The following is a 23,728-nucleotide window of genomic DNA, read 5'->3' as shown; positions in this document are numbered from 1 at the left end:
ATAAAGGTTATTGTACTGTTTAAAACATACCTGAAATACAAACCAGGTTTTAGTACGTCAATTAAATTATTGTGTTAATTAATATCAAAAGCATAGAAAAGTTTATCAATCATCGTTAGCAAATTGCACGAGTAATAAGCAATCCAAAATTGGCCAAATGTTTCCCAGTTATTTAACTTACAATAAGCCAAATAAAATTAATCAAGGACAATTTACATTAGTAAACCACAATTTCTTAAATATCAAACATAATGTATGAAAATTTCTTGAGGAGATATCTGAATAACATCGTCTGCACCTAATCATGGAAAACAAGCTTTGTGACAGGAATCTTCAGCTAAACCTGCAACCTTGACTCGACCAACAAAATTTGATTTACTAAAATGAAGATATACTTTTATGCTACCTACTTCAGTAATGGTAATGAAATATGATTACATGGGTTAAATTAATGTAACTACCATTCAATCATCAAGAACTGTATTTTGTCCATGCTTTAGAATAATAACAGTCTGAAGAAAAGAAATAGAATAAAAAGGTCAATACAACTTAATGTTTAAAGCAAACACAAATTGAAATTATTAAAAAAACTTGTAAAATCTTCTAATCCATTACTCAATTGATCAATAAGTTGAAAAGGTACACTGAAAACTATTTCATTTTCAATAGAACACAATTTAAATAATTCCAAAACAGGTGAATAGGAATTTTTTCAATGTAAAATACTAGTTTTTATCATTACACCACCAATTTATGAAGGTTAATTACTTAATTTGCCATCTTTAAGGAAAACTAAATAACAATAACAGTCAAAGACCACAGCTCATGATTTTCCTCAAAGTATTCTTAAGCCTCAAAATAACAAGAATGGTTCTTTAATTTGTATCAAATAAATATCATCACTTGACACACTTCCACTGACACAAATCTCAATTGTGTTTAAACTTACCCTTGCTACTACTGTAAGACCCTGATGGGGAGTCTTCAACAGAATCAGATCTATTGACAGAAGCCTCAAAACCCATGTCATCGATCATATCTGCTATTTCCGCCGCTGACAAAACTGAAGGGTCGTATTCAACTGTCCCTTCCTCTGTTTCTAAATCAACCTAAAAATAAAAGGATATATTCCTTCATACTTAAAACCAGTTGCTGATAAATGAAGATTCTCTCTTTTTCACTTAGAAATAGCTTCATATTCTGAAGACACCAAAGCATTACTTAACACATCAAATGATAAAAGAAGGAGAATTTTCATGCAAGAGGAAAAAATACCCAAAAAGTACTGCCCTTCCTGGGTCATTTCAAGACTTCAGAGGGCTTTCAGCAGCTTTGCTGGGGTATTCCTTTTTTGTACCCTAAGTAATTTTCTTAATGGAACTAAAGGTTCTCTGATGCAACCATTGTTCCCCCTGATTGCATTACTTTCTGCATATCACTTTTCATTGTTCCTTTTAATCTCTTCCCACTAGCTATTGAAATATTTTGGCAGTACCTCGCTGCAAATTCTATTTCATCTTTAAGAACAAATATAAAAGACAGAAGCACAGAAATACCTAAAAATATGACCACTTTAAATCTTAGGATTTCTACCATACCAATAATACTGCGGTTGCAGATAACAGTTATAACATGAGGATATTAAAATTATTCTAGCAAGTAAATGATCATCAATAAAAAAAACTCTGCTTCTGTCCACAAAAATTAAACTCTAAAACTATAATTCTTTAAAGACTATTAACAAGCAACACATTTACATTCTTTTTAATAAGACAGTTCACAGACTACCAACAAATTCAGTAAATGCAGATTGCAGACCATTAAAACCAATAGTACGTTACCACTTACAAGAATTTAATTATAAAATAATTTTACCATTAATAAGTCTAGCAAAATCTAATAATAACAACACATACAATGCATCTCATTTATTCTCCTTATTCATAATGTTATTTTTCCTTATCTTAAATTGCAACAAAAAAGAAACCCGAGATTATCCAATCATCAACCTTACTTTTATTCAGGACAATCAGGAAACAAACCTCCAAATCGCTCTGTTTTCCACAAGGTTTTAAGTCATGCATCAAAGGAAAAACCTACGGCAGCGGAGTAACTTACTTTTATATCTGCAATGCCAGGTTTTTCCCCAATTGTGCTTTGGATGTTTCGAACACAGGAATTACAGGTCATACCCTTTATTGATATAACACATGTTCTAGGATTTTCGAGCTGGGCGTTATCCTGACATTCACCGTCCAAAACCGTTGCCTCGAAACCCATGTCATCTATGAGATCCCTTATAGTGGCTGGGTTTGTTATTTTCTTATCATATGTTATAGTTCCTTTCTCATCTTTTAGACTCACCTACAAGCAAGAATTTCATAAGAATTATTATAAAAGAAACATAAATGTAATCAATATTATAAGATCTTTTCAATTACTGTAAAGGTAAGACACTATAAGTGTAGAAAGTAATAAATACCAAGAGAAAAAATAAAAATATTCAGAATCAACCCAAAAATTTGAGCATAAAAATGGAGAAAAGTTTACTTATTTTTGGCTCATATTGCTCACCTTAATGGACAGAATACCAGGCTTTGACCCTACAGTTCCTTCTATGTTCTTAACGCACGACATGCAAGTCATACCCTTAATACCTATTATCACAGTCGATGTATCACTCTCCAATAGGGACGCTTCAAAGCCCATATCATCTATAGTGGACCTGAAAAAAAATGGGTGCAATTTTATGAAGGTTCAACATATAATCTACCTCAGTTGAGATTCTTAACATGACAAAAATAATAACATATCTAATACAGTTTCATGTTCAACATTTAGAATTAAAATACAGTACAACCATTAATAACTGGTAAAGATACAGAAATGGCTTTATTAATTATATCTATACATAATGTCATAACAATGATGACTTATGTGTCACTTCTGAAATGGAAAAAAGTGAACGGACATGAAAGTGTGTAAAAATATACAAATGCTGTTATATCAATGTTACATAAATGAAATTTTTCTCTTATAAAGATAAATACAAAGGAAGTGGAAATATTCAGTGAAAAGAGTTTGTAACAAGAAAACAAAACCAGTATACGGTATAAGATGATAATAAGGTGATAACATGCATTCTATAACTGATTTTCAACAAACTACTGCAAGTCCTGGCAAAATCATTTGAACTAAGTTGAAAGGTTTAAAGGCTACTTATGAATGGCAGAGGCAAGGGACAGTGACATTGCCCTATCAAGCAGGACAATGCCCTAGAGACTGACCATATATCATATGATCAGCGCCCAAGCGCCCTCTCCAACCCAGCTAGGACCAGGGAGGGCCAGGCAATGGCTGCTGATGACTCAACAGATAGACCTATAGGCTCCCCCAAAACCCCCAACCTTAGCTCACAAGGATGGTAAGGTTGTAGACACTAATGGCACTAACGAGACTTAGCGGGACTCGAACCCCCGACTGGCAAACACCAGGCAGAGATCTTTGGTTGCTGGTATCTTAACAATATGGCTGACAAAATCAGACAAAGAATTGTCGTAAATCCACACTGACCTGACCATTTCTGCCGAGATCTGTGTAGGGTCAATGATAAGTGTTGCCATTTCGTCTGCTAACGACACTTTGATTGAGCGAACGCCTTCCTGCTTTCCAACATTCCCCTCGATGTTATTAACGCATGAATTGCAAGTCATACCTGGTTAAATAAGTAAGCAAAAATTACAGACTTAATATTAATATTCTAATTATTCAATATGTATTCCTACAAAAAGTGTTATTTTCAATGTTTCATGATGAAATTATTGCACATGGGCCAATAGCAACATAAAAAAATCATATACTGTACAGTACAAATTAAAATCTGAATTAAATGTTTGTAACCAGAGACAAATACAGAAGCTGGATACAGTACAGTAAATCAAAGCCCCAGTACGTCAAATAAACATCAATAAATTTGCATCATTATTGGTTACATACAACTTGCAAAGCATAAAAAATACCCTTTATTTAACTGCAATCAGCAATACAGTAGTACCTGAACTTAAGAATAATTTTATGAAAACCCCCGACTCCACAAATTTGGATCTATGACCTAATACTTATAGAAACACAAACAAGTTAATAAGCAAAAACCTATGTAGGCCTAAAGAAAAGCTAAACAGGTATGCATTCAAATTACAAAGGCAAATCACACTGAAGCTTACCATATTATGGCTAAACCTTAAGGACAGTAAATAACAAAACATGTACTGTATACCAACTTTTAAAGGACAATATTTATAATACATTTTAGCTAACCTAAGACAAGTAAACATAACATTTAAGAATGGTTCAATAAGCATGATGTGGCCAACATTCTTATCCAAGTATGTATTAGGCCTACTAGAATAAATTGTAGTAGTTAAAAAATATTTTTATAAGAAATCCTGTCTATTCTTCATAAGCATTATATTATTAAGAGTGGATTTTTGAGTTGCTGTGAATACAGTCTTCTAGCCAATTTTGGTAAAAAATCCCACTCAGAAGGGAAATTTTATCTTGCATATAATTTTTTTTATCATTATTAGGCCTTAGGATTTCGTAAGGGAGAAAACCGAATGAAAGATAGATTCGGTACAATTTTAATGTGTTTTGTTATCATTATTAGGCCTTATGATTTCGTAAAAGAGAAAACCGAATCAGAGAGAGATTCAGTAAGATTTGAATATGTACCAGACCTGGTTTGGAGTGTTAAAAACTATGGATGAAAAAAAATGACAGTTGAACTGCAGGCCTTGGATACGAGAACAATCACATCTCAAAATTCTAATAATTAGAAACCAGTAACAGACATTAGAAGTCGTGCATGCATAATAATAGGTCACAATGAGGCCTAGAATGACAATACACAAAAAGTCCTCAGCTTACAAACTTAATAGGTTCCAGGAAGGTGTTTGTAGGCCAAATTGTTCGTAATTCGAGTTCTGTTAAATTTGGCATAAGATTGGCTTCACCAAGCTCACATGTCTAAGATGTTTCATATTGTAAATATCGTCTTTCTTACAGCATTAAATTATATAATATACTCAATTTTTTTTAATGAGGCGCATTTGCACTGACTCACAGAGATGCCCATTTAGCTCGGAAAAGTTTCCTGATCGCTGATTGGTTAGTCATCTTGTCCAACCAATCAGCGATCAGGAAACTTCTTGTCCAACCAATCAGCGATCAGGAAACTTTTCCGAGCTAGAAGGCCAGCCCTGCGAGTCTGTGCAAATCTGCCTCACTAAAAAGAATTGAGTGTAGTAGTATTTTTGCATTAAATTATGAACTTTTGATACAATATATGAGATCTATGATTTTAGCTGGATTTATGTTCGTATCTCCGAATGTTTGTAAATTGAGAACCTTCTGCATTTTACGTATTATGAACAAGTACAGAACATTCCAAAGTGTTTTTACCTTTAACAGATATCTGAATGAGGAGATCGCTACACACACAATTAACGGGCTCACCCAGTAAGTTAGCCACCTTTACTTCATCTGCTGATGCTCCCCCCAAGAGCAAGAGGTTCTCTTCTTCGCTAATAGGCACGGCACAGTCGTTCTTCTTAGTTGTAACGTGCTTTGCATCGAACCCCATATCGTCTATTCTGCTGGCTAACACTGAACCCGATATAAGCTGAGAATCGTGTATTACAGTGCCTTCTTTTGCCTCAAGATTCACTTTGACCGAGTGCACCCCACCCAGCACACTCACGACGCTTTCGATGTTCCGGACACATGACTGGCAAGTCATGCCTTCAATGCTTATAACAGATGTAGATGTCATTTTGACTAGTTTTACTTTTGATTGAAATATAGGGAAAATTAAGTAATCAAAGTTCAATGTTCACTAGTACCACTTGGTGTCATTCAATTTCCTCCATTACAACCCATGATGATTTCTTGAAAGATGATTTGCTCTAAGAACTCTGAAAAAGAATATAAAAAAGTTGACATAAGTGCCTGGTACAGTATGCAGCAAAACTGGTGCTTTTTGTAGGCTACTGGACTAGCATTGTTTTCAAGTTTCCATTTGTATTAAATATTATGTACTTAACTTTTTAAACACATCTGGGCTATGTATGAGGAAAATTAGGACAATCGTTACATGGAATCTTATCACCATAAGATATTATAGCGTGAAAAACAAAAGCATTTCAAGCTAAAATAATATTTTAGAAAAGAATATCATTACTGTGGCACGTGAGCCGTGGAACAGTCGGTCTACATACAGAGAAATTGTGAAAGAGGCCATCACGAGAGAGTGAAAAATAAAATTTTAAACAGATCATAGCCTAATGATACAAATTGATACATTTTGGATATGAATTCAAAGTTATAACTCCTTTTTGCTTTTGTAGTTTTATGTATAAATCAAATGTTAGTTTATTATAATTTTAATGCTTCCCCATAAATCATTACAAGTCATAGCTAAGGCTACATGGGACTGGTCCCAAAGGGGTTTCGTCAGTTAGAAAATAGAGTAAATATGGGAGGTGTAGAGTTATCTTTGCTATTATAAATATAATTAATTATACCTTATACTGTAGTTATTTTGCTTTTACTTTAGGAATGGAAGACTTTAATTAGGTTGGACATTGTGTGCAGATTCTATAGAATGACAACAACAGTGTATTTTGAATAATAATAATAATAACAATAATAATAATAATAATAATAATAATAATAATAATAATAATAATAATATTAAAATATAAATAATAATAATAATAATAATAATAATAATAATAATAATAATAATAAAATAATAATAATAATATAGCTCTGGAATTGAGGCTTATGCTATTGGCTTTATAAGTTACGTTGAGAGAGAGAGAGAGAGAGAGAGAGAGAGAGAGAGAGAGAGAGAGAGAGAGAGAGAGAGAGGAGAGAGAGAGACTAACAATGGCCCAAAAATAAAATGATAAGATTAATATTTACTCTGATGCAACTTATCAATGTAACACCCGCGAAGCCACCTTAACTCCAATTGACTTCTTCAATTTAGAATTTCTCTATTTTGTGTCTATTCAATAAAACCAAATCTATAATTATGATTGTTTTTAATCTCATTTAAGAATTTCATTGTTAAAATTTTCGTTTTAATATGAAAATATAAGACTTTAATTAGAATCAACTGATTTTATGTTGAAATATACATAATTATATAAATAATTGAATATATAAATTTATAAATAAATAAACAAAACCAAAAAATAAATAAATAAACCAATATATGGAATATATTTCTAACGAAATAGGCTATGTAAAACTCTACGGGATCTACACTAACATTTTAGCATTCTAGTAACTTTCTATCTTATTACCTCCAACATTATTATTATTATTATTATTATTATTATTATTATTATTATTATTATTATTATTATTATTATTATTAATCGTAATTCCCTGCTATAGACATCCCATTTCATATCACATAATTATCTTCTGATTAGTAGTCATCTGCCAATTATATAAACCACACACACATACACACACACACACACACACACATATATATATATATATATATATATATATATGTGTGTGTGTGTGTGTGTGTGTGTGTGTATGCATAAATGTGTGTTGAAAACATGAACGCCGACTACGAAATGAAAACTGGAAAGACTTGGTTGGGTTTGTTGTTAGTCTTATTAATATATGCATAAAATAAATAGATACATATATCATACACACATAAGAAAGTACTCTATACTGTATATAGTCATACGTCTGGTAATGTCGCTCAGCGTGACAGGGTATATATATATATATATATATATATATATATATATATGAGAGAGAGAGAGAGAGAGAGAGAGAGAGAGAGAGAGAGAGAGAGACTTTCTCTTCAATTTATAGGGTAGATTAGAAAACACTTGGGAATATTGTAATATCTTCCCAATTTAGCATTAGTTAAAAACCCTGAGAGAGAGAGAGAGAGAGAGAGAGAGAGAGAGAGAGAGAGAGAGAGAGAGAGAGAGAGATTAATTTGGACTATCATCAAATAATTTAGTGACTGTTCAGTGCTCATTAGTCTGAGCGCTAAATCTTTCAGATTCCACCCTGCACGTGTCGCTAACCGATGACTACATTCCACCGTCTACAGTGTTACTGGTGACTAATTGAGACTTGCGTTGTCTACTAAAGTTGAATCTTTCTATATTTGATTATTCTTTTCCGTGTAGGATTTTTTTTATAAACTTTTACAGTTCTTTTAATTCTTTCCCTTTTCATACATAAAGTTCAATCAAATCTTTCTACAAACACTTAAATTTGTTAATATAATATATATATATATATATATATATATATATATACATACATACATACATACATACATACATACATACATACACAAACACACACACACACACACATATATATATATATATATATATATATATATACATAAATTTCTATCCCATACTGGGATCGAACCCTAGTGTCTTCAAGTGAAAGACAAGGTCGCTACGTATCATGCCACCTTGTCTTTCACTTGAAGAGACTGGGTTCGATCCCAGTATGAGATAGATATTAATTTCTAGTTGAGGGCGATATTGCGTTGATTTTCATCCATACATACACGGGCGTGCATATATATATATATATATATATACATACACGGGCGTGCATATATATATATATATATATATATATATATATATATATATATATATCACTAACACACGTGATTTCAATCGATGTAAATATCAACCACAATGGCATTTAATACCGAATTCTATCTTAGGAATATAGATTCACTGAAATTTATTTATGGTAATAGCTTCTGGCTGGGAAAAGATTCGAACCCCGGCCTATTCAGCCTATTTGAATCTCTGCCCAGCCAGAGGCTATTACCATATATGAATTTCAGTACATATATATATATATATATATATATATATATATCTCCATGACTAAATGCTATGTCACTGTCATACCAGCTTCCTGGACCAGGGTTCGATTCCCCGGACAGCCAGAAGTTATTGTCTTTGAGTGATTTCTCCTTGGGTCTCGAATCCCGAGGTATAAGAGAGAATCCAGACAATAAGGTATTACAATATATTGCTTATTTGGATGTGTGTATGTATATATATATATATATATATATATATATATATATATATATATATATATATATATATATATACATACATACATACATACATATGTATGTATGTATATATATATATATATATATATATAGTGTGTGTGTGTGTGTGAATAACATCCTTAGCGTACACCCAAAACACTCCTGTGAATCTCTTACTTTTCCCCGACTGCATGAGTGTCCTCAAAACTCTGGATTGTCTAGAGTGGCCAACACATTGGAGGCTTCCTTCACGATATTGACGTAGCAAAATAATAATGTTGAAAATGCTGCGCTTAAAAATTTGCATCGCTTAATAAAACAGGATCGTTTCAACGTTATTCTCAAATAATCAAAAATTATTCAATACTTGCGTAAAAGGTTTGGTGGTATAATAATAATGCTTAAAAATCATCAAAATTTGGTTCCCTTTGCCTGCAAACTAATGTAATAATACATACACCTCCCATCATACACACTACACACACGACGTGTATATATATATATATATATATATATATATATATATATATATACTTCTTTCGGCCTTATTAATTTCACTGTATTCCAGGATCAGCCGCTCGAGTAAACTTATTCGATATATTTCTATTCCTTGCATCTTCTTCCCCCGTCCCATTCTCTCTCTCTCTCTCTCTCTCTCTCTCTCTCTCTCTCTCTCTCTCTCTCTCTCTCTCTCTCTATATATATACAGTATATATATATATATATATATATATATATATATATACATCAACTCGGGTTTAACCTCCACCGCCATTAAATTATTAGGCATTCCCTTATAATGAAGAGCCAAGATGCAAGTTCACTTTATATAGGAAACTAGTTTTCTGTTTCTTACATTCCTAAGTTAGGATATTCCAGCCAAAACGGTAGCTTACATATTTATGGGATTTGGGAATCTATTCCCGATCCTACTAAAATAAAGACTTTAAAGTTATCCTTAAACAGCTCATCCTGCACTCTACGCGACCTACGCTATGGAAAAAGCCATCGACGAAGCCAATACACTATAGTCAATTCTTTTTAGTGAGGCAGATTTACTGCGACTCGCAGGGGTGTCCTTTTACCTCGGAAAAGTATTCCTGCTCACTGATTGGTTGGACGAGATAATTCTAACCAATCAGATGGCAGGAAACTTTTCCGAACTAAAAGGGCACCGCTGCGAGTCAGTGCAAATGCGCCTCATTAAAAAAAACATGAGTATAGCGGGGCACTCAACAGAGCACAGACCTCCGCCGCGACAGCTTATATCTCGAACTTTTACTCGCCCTTGACCTTGACCTTTATATGTAATAATTGGCGTGGATTTTCATACGCTATAATATGAGCCAAGTTTGAAGTCTCTGTTACAACGTTGTCCAAACTTATGGCTGATTACGTGAATTAAACATTTTGCTTGACCGTGACTTTGACTTTTGACCTTGACCTTCCAAAATTTAATCATTTCAAACTTTTTACATAACAGTTAATCCCAGCAAGTTTCATTACTTTACGATTAAAATTGTGCACAGGAAGTTGTTCATAAGAAGAAAAAAAAACACAAAAACAGGGGGTAAAACATAACCTCCTTCCAACTTCGTTGGCTGAGGTAAATATACTAGAGAAATCATACTGTAAAGTTAACAATAGAGAAATTTCAAAAACAAAAATGAAACATCAATTTATAGAAGCATTACAAAAGTACCTAGGCTAAGTATATAAAAAATGATAATTGTTCTTTTTAATCATATCCTATGACCATATTGAGCGTCGTTATTACATCTTATCATTACAAAACCGATATCGAATCGGGAGGTTACAAAGTACGATATGGGGTAGAGATAATGTTTACGTGGGACAAACTGGCTGATCTATCTCTAAAGATTATCTGCGCACAAAAGATCTGTTAGATACAGCTTTGAGAACTATGGGAAGTTCGTTCTTTTCAAAGATATTTTTGGCATCGCATCGACTGGAGTGAATACCTGTTGCTTAAAAAAAAAAAAGTATATATGAATTGTTAAAAAATTCTATAGCTCCTTCAAGACCAAAGGAAATGGTTTAAATGAATATTATTTAGTGTTAGTATCTCATCATCATCATCATCCTCTCCTTCAACGCCTATTGACGCAAAGAGCCTCGGATAGATTACGCCAGTCGTCTCTATATTGAGCTTTTAAATCAATGTTTCTCCATTCATCATCATCTTAGAATCTTGAAAATATGATTCCTCTCATCTAAATATTCATAGCAAAAGATATATTTACTGTACCAAAAAAATGATAACGCAAAGTTAATAATAATTATTGGCAATACCTTTCCATTTTTCCTTTGTCCGAGAGCAAGAATGGATTTAAAAATTTACTGTCATGAGTGCCTATTGCTTTTCAAAAGCACATGTCTGTACAGGAGAAAGATTCTGAAATCAACCGTCACCAACCAAACAAATAACATGAATTTATCCGAAGGACAGTGGAAAATAGATCACCAGATGACCACCTTAGGTCAAGACATCGACCTTTAATATAGTCATCAGGAATATAAAAAAAATTTAAATACACCTAAATAAAATCTAAATATGGCTAATCTTTTCCCATAATAACCATACACTTTTTAGATTGACCTAAAATTAACTTTAAAAAACGGAGTAGTCATACCATGGTGAGAGGGGGTACCCCGAGGGGAAAGGAGGAAGGGGTGGGAAGAGTTGACTGTGTGTGTGCATATCTATCTAAATATTTAGCCGTCATTTTTGGCAGGTAACGTACACTAGTATTGAATAATATACAAGAATTTCTTGGTGTGGCCAGCAGCATCCTCACCTGGCAAATGGAAGGACCCAGGTCAGACTCCTTTGTGAGAATACACAGAAAGGACAGGATCCATTAAAACCCTTACACTATTGTTAACCTAATTAGTGAATTTGGTGTACCTGATGATATTTCAAAAGGGCATGTGGCTAGCGCTCTCTATCTCTCTCTCTCTCTCTCTCTCTCTCTCTCTCTCTCTCTCTCTCTCTCTCTCTCTCTCTCTCTCTCTCTCATCATCAGCCTCAGAAATGTCTTTCCGCTCCCATCTGTTTGTGGTCTATTTATGCCACTCTATACCTGCAAATTTTCTTGGCTCCCCAATCCATCGCCTTCACTTCTCTCTCTCTCTCTCTCTCTCTCTCTCTCTCTCTCTCTCTCTCTCTCTCTCTCTCTCTCTCTCTATATATATATATATATATATATATATATATATGCATATATATACAGTATATATATAAATATATATATATGTGTATATATGTATATATACAGTATATATATATATATATATATATATATATATATATATATATATATATATATATATACACATATATATATATATATATATATATATATATATATATATATATATATATATATATATATATATATATACACGTCAGTGATTACCTTTAATAATAAAAAAAAGAAGTATGTCACAAAGGCCGCATAAATACTGAACATAGTTCAAGGTGGTATAGGCAGGCAACAACTGAATAATTCACAACACTGCAACGGCAAAAGGATCTAGCTTGCAAGCGTGGGAGGAGCCTACGCTGTCAACAAGGTCCACACAGACGTCAGTGCAGCGCTGTGAAATGCAACATGGCGGGTTCCTTTGTGTAACGTCATATGGATTGTATGTGTGGGGCTATTTGTGGAAGAATATATATTGGGTGGGGGTTAAAGATGTATTGTTTGTGCCTGTCTTTAAATTAATGCAGAAATTATCTTCCCATGCTTGTATACACAGAAAAATTGTCTGTACATGAATGCATAATTGTCTGTATAGGGGGTTGTTTAAAGATGTATTGTTTGTGCTTGTCTATATTAATACAGAAATTATCTTTCCATTCTTGTATACACAGAAAAATTGTCTGTACATGAATGCATACATTGACTGTACATAAATGTATCGTCTACATATACTGTATGCATGAATCATCTGAACGATAATGCATAAAATGTCTGTTAAATGAAGAAATTCTCCGTATATAAATGCTAAAAAATGTATGTACATAAATGCATAGTCTACTTATATGTAGGAATTATCTGAATGTAACTGCATTAAATATTTTTACATAAATGCAAAAATTGTATATATATAAATGCATAAATTATCTATACATAAATGTATATATTGCCTGCACATAAATGCATAAATTTTCTGAGCTTAAATGCATAGATTGTCTGAAAGCAAATGCAGAAATTGTCTTTAGGTATATGTATAAATAGTTTACACATGAATGCATAAATTATCTGTACATAAATGGATTAATTGTCTATACTTATATGCATAAATTGTCTGCACATGTCTGCACAGTAAGGTACAATGTAACTCGTCTATTCATGGCTGTTTACATACATAAATTGTCTATGCGTATATGTATGTATATTATGGATACGGTGAGCTTGTATTAGATGCAACAAGTGCCTGCGAAAGTCTATATATAGATACTGTACACATAAGCTGCCTGTTTGTGAAATTGGCCTTAATGAGTACATCTTTAATAACGATTAAATAATTATCTGAGAGACCGTATTAAATGCTTAACTTCCGATGAAGGTTTTCATATAGATTATTACATTTCTTGCGGATAATAATAATAATAATAATAATAATAATAATAATAATAATAATAATAATAATAATAATAATAATGACAGTAATAAAAATAATAATAATAATAATGACAGTAATAAAAATAATAATAATAATAATTATGACAGTAATAATAATAATAATAATAATAATAATAATAATAATAATAATAATCTAAAGACGTGATTCCTGAGCCATTAAAGAGCGGGAACATGATATCGAAGCCATATCTTAAAAACAAAAAAATAATAATAATAAATAATAATAATAATAATAATAATAATAATAATAATAACTCACGGGCTGCTACCGGACTAGAAGCCCATGCTGATATAATATTACGACAACAATAACAACAGCAACAACTCCGCTTGTGACTTTGCATTCAGACATGTTGTGAGACATTGATAAGTTAGTGCCCAAAACCCTTTATAGGTAAATCGTTCATACAAATTGCGTGTATGTATACATCATATGAAAAATAAAGTATCCATTCCAATGCTTGAACATGACAGTGTATTAAAATGTATGCATGTATATGCTATATGATAAAGGACCTATCAATTCCCAATACTTGAATACTTCAACATTTCAGTATGAAAATAGGCGAAGAATAGTTAACTGGTAACTGGGCATGACTGCACATTAATCTCCTTGTCACCAGGTGAAGAAAGCTTCAACTTCATTTTCCAATAAAATGAAAGTCACTTTAATAAATCAGTACAAACGTCTCTTACCTTAAATTCCCGACGTGCGTCATGACATTGGACAAACGTCTTATCTGGACGAATGTGGCGTGTGCACTGTCATCCAGTACGGATTTAAGAAGACAACTAAGTCTATCGTACTAATGTCCAGAACGGATTTAGGGCAAACAACTAGGTCTATCGCACTAATGCTATCCAGTAAGGATTTAGGCAAACAACTACTGTAGGTCTATCGCACTGATGCCATCGAGTAAGGATTTAGGCAACCAACTACTGTAGGTCTAACATCCAGTAAGGATTTAGGCAACCAACTACTGTAGGTCTATCGCACTGATGCCATCCAGTAAGGATTTAGGCAACCAACTACTGTAGGTCTATCGCACTGATGCCATCCAGTAAGGATTTAGGCAACCAACTACTGTAGGTCTATTGAACTAATGCCATCCAATACGCAATTTTTACGAGCTGCCAACGCAAGAGCCCGTGTCTTGCATAAGGCAAGGCGTTCTTAAATGAAAGAACGAATGAACCAGCATATATTTAGGCAAATAACTATAATGTCATCCAGTAGTTAGTAACGCTTTAGGCAAACAACTAGGTCTATGGCACTAATATCACCCGGTACGGATTTCGGCTAACAACTAGGTCTATGGAATAACCTTACATAAACAAGGGTTTATCCACGTGATTTCTACAGCACAGTAAAGCCATTTCAGTAGGGCACCGGTTGGTTACACTGGTCTATGAGCACGAAGTAATATAACAGCCATTTCCTTAACAAACACGTCCAAGTTAGCTATTGCGCATCCACATTTAGATAATGATACCGATAAAGCATGGCGGTATAGCATGGGGTATGATTCCTCACGTAAAACCAAAAACATCTGTTTGAATGAACAAGTGCTCTCGACACATGTGTAACATACATTAATCACTATCATTTGGTTAACATAAACTTTTATGTGACCATGAGAGAGAGAGAGAGAGAGAGAGAGAGAGAGAGAGAGAGAGAGAGAGAGAGAGAGAGAGAGAGAGAGAGAGCCGTCAGTCTTGGAAAATTTCACGCAATTCTTAGCACCAAAGTGGCTAGAAAAGTATGCATTTCTCAAAAACTTCAAGAAATGGGATGAAAGCAAATCTTGACTATTTGAAACAAATATATATCGAATCTTTCTCAAGGCACAAGCAATATCAATTATAGTCGACTTATAGATGAAACCTGACGATCTGACAACTTGTATTTAATCCTAACTCTCGATCGAAGACCAACGTAATTCGATTTGATTATCAAAGCTCACTGATTAGATTGGGCTACGTGACAACACATTACTGTCTAACTAGAAACATCATATTCCAAACGAATCTGAAACATTTATACTGGGTTAGGACAAAATTGCCATTAAAAAACACACACACACACACACACACACACACACACACACACACATATATATATATATATATATATATATATATATATATATATATATATATATATATATATATATATATATACTGTACACATATAAAAACAACAACAACACCAAATGCAGCCGTTTCTAGTCCACTGCAGGACAAAGGCCCCAGGCATGACAATTCAGGTCTGGGGTTTGGCCAGTTTCCAACATCACGATGAACACTGCAGATAGGTGATGGTGTGAGATTTTAGTCTGGTCGCTCACAGTAAACCAACCTAGTATGGGTCTCCCTGACTAGTACAGCTTTTCTGATCATGGCAATACGCAAACCTTTTCACCACGTTAAGGTATTCTCATACAATATATATAGGCTAGGCTGGCCTAAGTCTTTTTATAGTTTATATATGACATATCTGTTTTGACGTTGTTACTGTTTTTAGAATGATATATTGTTAATTTGTTCTCATCATTTATTTACTTCCTTATTTCCTTTGCTCACTGAGCTATTTTTCCCTGTTGGAGCCCCTGGGCTTAAAGCATCTTGCTTTTCCAACTAGGGATGTAGCTTGGCTAATAATAATAATAATAATAATAATAATAATAATAATAATAATAATAATAATAATAATATTATATATATATATATATATATATATATATATATATGCATACATATATATATATATATATATATATATATATATATATATATATATATATATATATATATACTGATCAGCCCTTACCTCTTCCTCCTGCTATCTGTCTAACTACGTTCGAGACTCCAAAATAGACCTAAGCTCTTTCTCACACAAGACCACTTCAATGTCCATCCACTGCATGACTTCAGGAGTAACTAGTGCTCATTCATCAGTACCGTCTTCTGAAACTTCATTGTGCTTTCAAAGCAAATATTTGTTGGTGCAAACATTTCCTACCCAATGATTCTACACGAGTTGCTTTTGTAAATGCATATGTTGCGTGAAACTTGTTTTTTATCATTAGGATTATATTTACGGTAAGCGAATAATTCTATGCTGAATAATAATAATAATAATAATAATAATAATAATAATAATAATAATAATAATAATTCCAAACAGAACAAATAATAATAGTAATCATAATAATAATAATTAAAAAAAGAATAAATGATAACAATAACAATAATAATAACAATAATAATTCAAAACAGAATGAATAATAATAATAATAATAATAATAATAATAATAATAATAATAATAATAATAATAATAATAATAATCATGATAACAATTCAAAACAAAAAATAAAATGCGCAAAATATTTTCTTATAAATATGGGGACAAATCTAACAAAAACAAAAAATGACGTAATATACTTTGGTTCCATTAATGTAAATTATCAATTACCTAGTTAATTGTCCAGAAAATTATTCTAAAACACGAAAAATGAATGTCATGTCTTGACGCTCCCACGCATGCGCGCGCACACATATAAGCTCTCGTGCACTAGTCTATATACCAACACAGGCAGGGAAATTTTATATTATATAGGCTACAGTCAAGTCGTACACGTACTTTAATACACATTGCAAAACTTTCATAGTTTATATAGGAAATATTTATTTCAATGTTGTTACTGTTCTTGAAATATTGTATTTTTCCTTAATTTATTTCCTCACTGGGCTATTTTCCCTGTTGGGCTCCCTGGGCTTATAGCATCCTGCTTTTCCAATTAGGGTTGTAGCTTAACAATTAATGATAATGATAATAATAATAATAATAATAATAATAATAATATGCCATGTATATTAGTCCTATAGACGAGGTCTTGATGAATTGCAAACCATTCACGATTCATAGGCCTATTACATAGACCTATGACATTTTCTTTTTTTCATATAGGTTATTGGGCATATCAACATGGTGGGTTCATGTGTGTTTTACGCATACATATATACATAGCCAACATATATGGACATTTATTATTATTATTATTATTATTATTATTATTATTATTATTATTATTATTATTATTATTATTAGCCAAGCTACAACTCAAGTTGGAAAAGCAGGATGCTACAAGCCCAAGGGCTCCAAATGGGAAAATAGTCCAGTGGAGAAAGGAAATATGGAAATAAACTACAAGAGAAGTGATTAACAATTATAACAATTAAAATGAAATAAGAACAGTAACAAAATTAAAACAGATATTACATATACAAACTATAAAAAGAGACATATATATATATATATATATATATATATATATATATATATATATATATATATATACTGTATATATATATATATATATATATATATATATATATATATATATATATATATATATATGTATATATATGTATATATATATATATATATATATATATATATATATATATATATATATATATATATATATAAACAGTTGAGAGAGAGAGAGAGAGAGAGAGAGAGAGAGAGAGAGAGAGAGAGAGAGAGAGAGAGAGAGAGAGAGAGAGAGAATAATATAAGCACCAACATAAACCAAAGCGTAGAAGCTTCCCTATCAACACGACACTCTCACAAACGCAAAATTCTGTGACACGAGAATGAGTGCAAAGGCATTGGTGTCATTCAGTGCCCATAAACTCACTTTGCTCGTTGCGCATTTAGTATCCTTTGCTAGCGGGTCAGGAACATGATAATGTTGACTGTCTACTTTCTTATTTACGTTTTAAATCCAGTTTATTACTTTTCATGCGGTTTATTTATTTCCTTATTTCCTTTCCTCACTGGGATATTTTTTCCCCTGTTGGAGCCCTTGGGTTTATAGCATCCTGATTTTCCAATGCATTTGATAAGTTGTGCTGTAACCTACATAATCTATCCAATATAATAAAGAGCAAGTGTCTTGATATATATATATATATATATATATATATATATATATATATATATATAGATAGATAGATAGATAGATAGATAGATAGATAGATAGATAGATAGATAGATAGATAGATAGATAGATAGATAGATAGATAGATAGATAGATAGATAAATAGATAGATAGATAGATATATATATATATATATATATATATATATATATATATATATATATATATATATATATATATATATATTTCTGTCACGCTTAGGGGAGAGAGGAAATAATCATACCCTAGTGAGAGGGGGGTACACCAAGAGGTACACTCGGAAACCACATTTTCCTACAAAATGCCGAACCAGCGAGTTGTAGTTAAGAAAGGGAGAGGGGGTGGGAAAGGGTGTGTGTGTGTGTAAATATTTAGACGTCATTTTTGACGGCTCGGGTACACTGTTAAGAAGACGGACTACTGCAAGGTTTAAAGGTTTAAATTCCGCTCATAAATGGCAGAGGCAAGGGACAGTGACATTGCCCTAGCAATCTGAACAATTCCCTAGACACTGACCATATATACATATGATCAGCGCCCAAGCCCCCTCTCCACCCTAGCTAGAACCGGGGACTGCAAGGCAATGGCTGCTGATGACTCAGCAGGTAGACCTGTAGCCTCCTCTAAACCACCTTTCCTTAGCTCACAAGGATGAAGAGGTTGCAGCTACTAAAGGAACTACCGAGTTTGAGTGGGACTCAAATCCCTGTCTGACAATCACAATCATAAGTCCTGGATGTTACCATATAGGCCACCTTATAAAACAATCAGAAAAGTAATTAATTTGTATATTAAGTTTCCACAGAACTCATTGCCAACACATCGTGTGATATGAAATGTGCAAACATATCACCCGTATGCTGCATCTCATGAGGGAAGATTTTCGAGAACAGCTCAGTGAACTTGCCATTACAAACACCATTGAACAATAACAACAAAGAGGTCTTGAACTCAAACATATGCTCTGGGATCGAGCTTATATTTCAAACCTGTGAGTATGCATAATTCATTAAAGTGTTCTCAGCAATTTCATATACAAAAATTTCACCAAGTGACTCTAAACTTAAGGGTCAAGAAACGTCCTCCGATTAGCAACAAATCAATTCTGAGGCCAGTAAAAAATTATAATATTTTGCTTGGTAAATTGCAACGCATATTACATTCTATCACTTGTCCTTAACCTTAATAACTTCCTTGAAATCCTCTGCAGAAATATGTCTAAGGACAAACAAACATACTTAGGGGCTAATGAAGTTCAAATTACGGATGCTTTGCGGAAGAGAAAACAATTTCCTTTCAATGCAGGTCCACAAGACACTATACAAGGTTCATAACTGCTACACGAATAGCATTGCATTCAAAATCATTTAGCAGCGCTTGGATCTAGCGCACCCTCAAAGCCTTTAAAGTTTTAAAGGTCCCTTATGAATGGCAGAGGCATGGGGCAGTGATAATGTCCTAACAGGATAATTCCCTAGAGACTGACCATATACAGTATATCCAGATAGCTAGCGCCCAAACACTTCTCCAGCCAAGCTCGGACCAGGGAACTCCAAGCAATGGCTACTGAAGACTCAGCAGGTAGCCCTATACTATAGGCTTCCCCGAACCCACCCACCCACATCCTTAGCTCAAAAAGAATCGTATCTCACATTGATGGTGAGGTTGCAGGCACTACAAAAACTACCGAGATTGAGCGGGTCTCGAACCTCAGTCCAATAGAACGCCAGGCAGGGACGTTTCCAATAGGCTACCAAAGGGTTAATCATTCATAGTCCTGCTCAACTTGGTCTGCACCACATGAACCTCAAAATCATAAATAAAAAATATGAAGATTGAGAGGAGCAGACATTCACAAAATTTAAAGAATAGCATATCTTCAAGGACCTAAAAGGGTTACACAAAACCTTCTAGGTGCAGAAGGTAATAAATTTGAAAACTAATCGGTTTAAGTACAAAGAAGTGAATAGAATGACTTAGAAGATTAACTTTTTTTTAACTATGACATTTCTTCACATGGAGGATATAATGCATTTTCATACTTCATTTACCCTGGGGGAGCATAAATATCATGATAACATTCATTTATTCGAGAAGCTGATGGGAGGGGCAACCTTTTTTCTCTAATTTCAATCTATTTACATACCAAAACACAGAAAACCGTATAATACGGAATCCCTCTAATAAAAACCACAAAAAGACACTAAATAATATATCATTCTTCAAATCCCAGAAAGGTTAAGGGTTGTGGTGGCCGATATGATAACGTCCCTGACTGGTGAACGCCAGACTGGGGTTCGAGTCCCGCTCAAACTTGTTAGTTTTTTTGGTCGCTGCAACCTCACCATCCTTGTGAGCTACGCCATTGCCTGGCCCTCCTTGATCCTAGCTTGGGTGGAGAGGGGACTCGGGCGCTGATCATATGGCATATATATATGGTCAGTCTCTAGGGCATTGTCCTGCTTGATAGGTCAATGTCACTGTCCCTTGCCTCTACCATTCATGAGTGGCCTTTAAAGCCTTTAAACCAAAGCGGTCAGAAGTGACATTATTCACAAGCTAGGCAAGAAGTGAACTATCTTCAGACCAGGACTCACTCAACAGATCTGAACAAAAGCATTAAGTGAAAAGCCACCAATGAAATACGATTCTAGTCGTTGAGGAAGTCTTTTACAAGTCTTTCGTGGTCTTATAAAATTCGATTACGAAATTATATGAAATTTAAAGAGAAAATCTAATGAAAATTGTCTATGACATCTGTTGAAAGTCTAGAAAATCTAATGAAAGTCTTCAATGAAATCTGATGAAAGTTCAGAGAAATCTGATGAAGGTTGAGAAATCTAATGAAAGTAGATGAACTCTGATGAAAGTTTAGAGAAATCTGATGAAGGTTGAGAAATCTAATGAAAGTAGATGAACTCTGATGAAAGTTTAGAGAAATCTGATGAAGGTTGAGAAATCTGATGAAAGTAGATGAAATCTGATGAAAGTTGAGAATTCTGATAATAGACGTCGATAAAATCTGATGAAAGTCGATGAAATCTGATGAAAGTTGAGAAATCAGATGAAAGTTGAGAAATCAGATGATAGACGTCGATAAAATCTGATGATAGTCGTCAAAGAAATCTGATGAAACACGTCAATGAAATCTGGGTAAAAGTTATTACGTAATATGATTTAAGCTAACCTGATATCTGACTGAAATTTGCAAGTAAACCTGATGAAAATCTATGATGAGGAGCAAGGAACCGAATTCATTAAACAAAAACACGAATAAAAAAGGTCAGTAAAAGGTTTTGTACAAATATGAAGAAAACACACTGAAGAAGAATAACGTGAAAGGAAAAAGAAACGTAATAATAATAAATTACGGCACAGTGATGCCACAGAATGTCCGATTACGTCAAGACACCAAGGCCAATGCGCAAAACTATAAATACCTTTGGAATGTGACTAAATCTGAGCAATGATACGACAGAATTCATAACATCTTTTGACGATGATCCATAAATATCTAAGATTTAATCTTTACCTCCGGCCAACGAAGTTAGGAGGAGGTTATGTTTTCACCCCTGTTTGTCCGTTTGTCTGTGAACAACATCCTTGCCACAATTTTACTCATAGAGTAATGAAACTGTCAGGCATTAATTTTCATGATGACACGTCGAAGTGACTTAATTTTTAAAGTCCTAGGTCAAAGGTCAAGGTAGAGCAAATGGTTAACCGAAATAAGCTGCCGTGGCGGAGGTCTTCACTATCAGAATGCTTTTCTAGTTTCAAGTGAAAAGGAGTTTGAAAAGATTGTCTCACAGATGCAGAGTGGAAATAGATATCTTTAAATTGAACAAGTTTAACAGTTCATGAACTGAATAAAATTCTCACATGTGAACAGATATAATAAAAAAAAAAAAATCAACACAAAGGCATACCAAGCACCACATAATGGATATACGTAGACTAACAGTAAAATAAGAATTGCACATTGCAAAAACTCCACATCACTTCTAAGCAATGTTACAGTCTTCTCCCCCAGACTTGAGGGCATCAGTACCAATTTAAGATTCATACCTGACATCGGCGGACGTATGTACGCACAAACTTCATCTTGGAAGCCATTTGGGATAAGTGCTGTTCACAAACTTTTCATAGACCAGGGTAGAACTCAGTTTTTTCCTTGTTCAGATTTCGAAGATTCCACACTGGTGAACGTATCTAAGGAAATGTCAACCACAGGTGGGACCTTAAGAAAGATTTTAATTTCAAGTTTTCAAGGACGAATTAATCGATTTCGGATTTATCTCAAGAAACGGATCAAAATTCTTAACAATATTCGCTCATAACATGAAGATGATAAACTTAATTCCCGCCTTACCAGACAGAAAAGCTTCAATAAACTAGAAAAAGGAATAAAATTCTTCCAGAAGGGATGGTCGACGATCAACAATCGGCGAGGGAACTAGATAACTAGAACAATTTTGGCCAAAATCACCCTCCTACCCCCCTCTTTATCTCTAGCCTAATCATTGGACGATTTTTTCAATACCATGATAACAAAGATAAAACGGGCAAAAATAATTAAGTCTTGAAAAAAGAAATTATCTGTCTGCCCTGTCGATCCGAAAAAAACAACTAGGCTATTACAGAGACCAGAGTAAGATAGCTCAGTCAGGTAATGATGATGCCAATGTACACACTTCTGGGGATGCCCTGAAGGATTTGGCCTTCAAGGAAAGGTGAATACTGAAGCAAGGGTTAGTTGAAGTAGGGTAGCAATAAACCCAAAGGAATTCCTTAAGAAGAAGAAGGACAGAAAGGTGGGGGGACAGCCACTCAGTAACCAACCTCAGTCCACTTCATGGTTCTGGCAGATAATGGAGTTGGCAATGTATACACTTCTGGGGGTGATTTGAAGGATCTGACCTTCAAG

At 33.6% G+C, this 23,728-nt stretch overlaps 1 protein-coding gene across 8 annotated transcripts in view; it reads right to left on the bottom strand.

Moving 5' to 3' along the window:
• The window catches only part of ATP7 (copper-transporting ATPase 1), a 91,234-nt gene that overhangs the window by 43,120 nt on the left and 24,386 nt on the right, over positions 1 to 23,728 (bottom strand). For 2 of the 8 annotated variants that reach the window (XM_068379271.1, XM_068379277.1), the window contains exons 1-7: positions 23,174 to 23,285; positions 22,870 to 23,041; positions 5,461 to 5,972; positions 3,574 to 3,715; positions 2,575 to 2,725; positions 2,119 to 2,364; positions 950 to 1,109 (exon numbers count right to left, since the gene is read on the bottom strand). In XM_068379271.1, coding sequence (XP_068235372.1) covers positions 950 to 1,109; positions 2,119 to 2,364; positions 2,575 to 2,725; positions 3,574 to 3,715; positions 5,461 to 5,830 — 1,069 coding nt within the window. In that variant the 5' untranslated portion in view covers positions 5,831 to 5,972; positions 22,870 to 23,041; positions 23,174 to 23,285. Of the gene's footprint in view, positions 1 to 949; positions 1,110 to 2,118; positions 2,365 to 2,574; positions 2,726 to 3,573; positions 3,716 to 5,460; positions 5,973 to 14,511; positions 14,660 to 16,645; positions 16,779 to 22,869; positions 23,042 to 23,173; positions 23,286 to 23,728 lie in introns of those variants that run through there. The other 6 variants (XM_068379273.1, XM_068379274.1, XM_068379272.1 and 3 more) reach the window with 5 other exon arrangements.

This window comes from Palaemon carinicauda, chromosome 8 (assembly GCF_036898095.1).
Source record: "Palaemon carinicauda isolate YSFRI2023 chromosome 8, ASM3689809v2, whole genome shotgun sequence".
Taxonomy (NCBI): Eukaryota; Metazoa; Arthropoda; class Malacostraca; order Decapoda; family Palaemonidae; genus Palaemon; species Palaemon carinicauda.
This window is presented reverse-complemented; position numbering and strand designations above follow the sequence as displayed.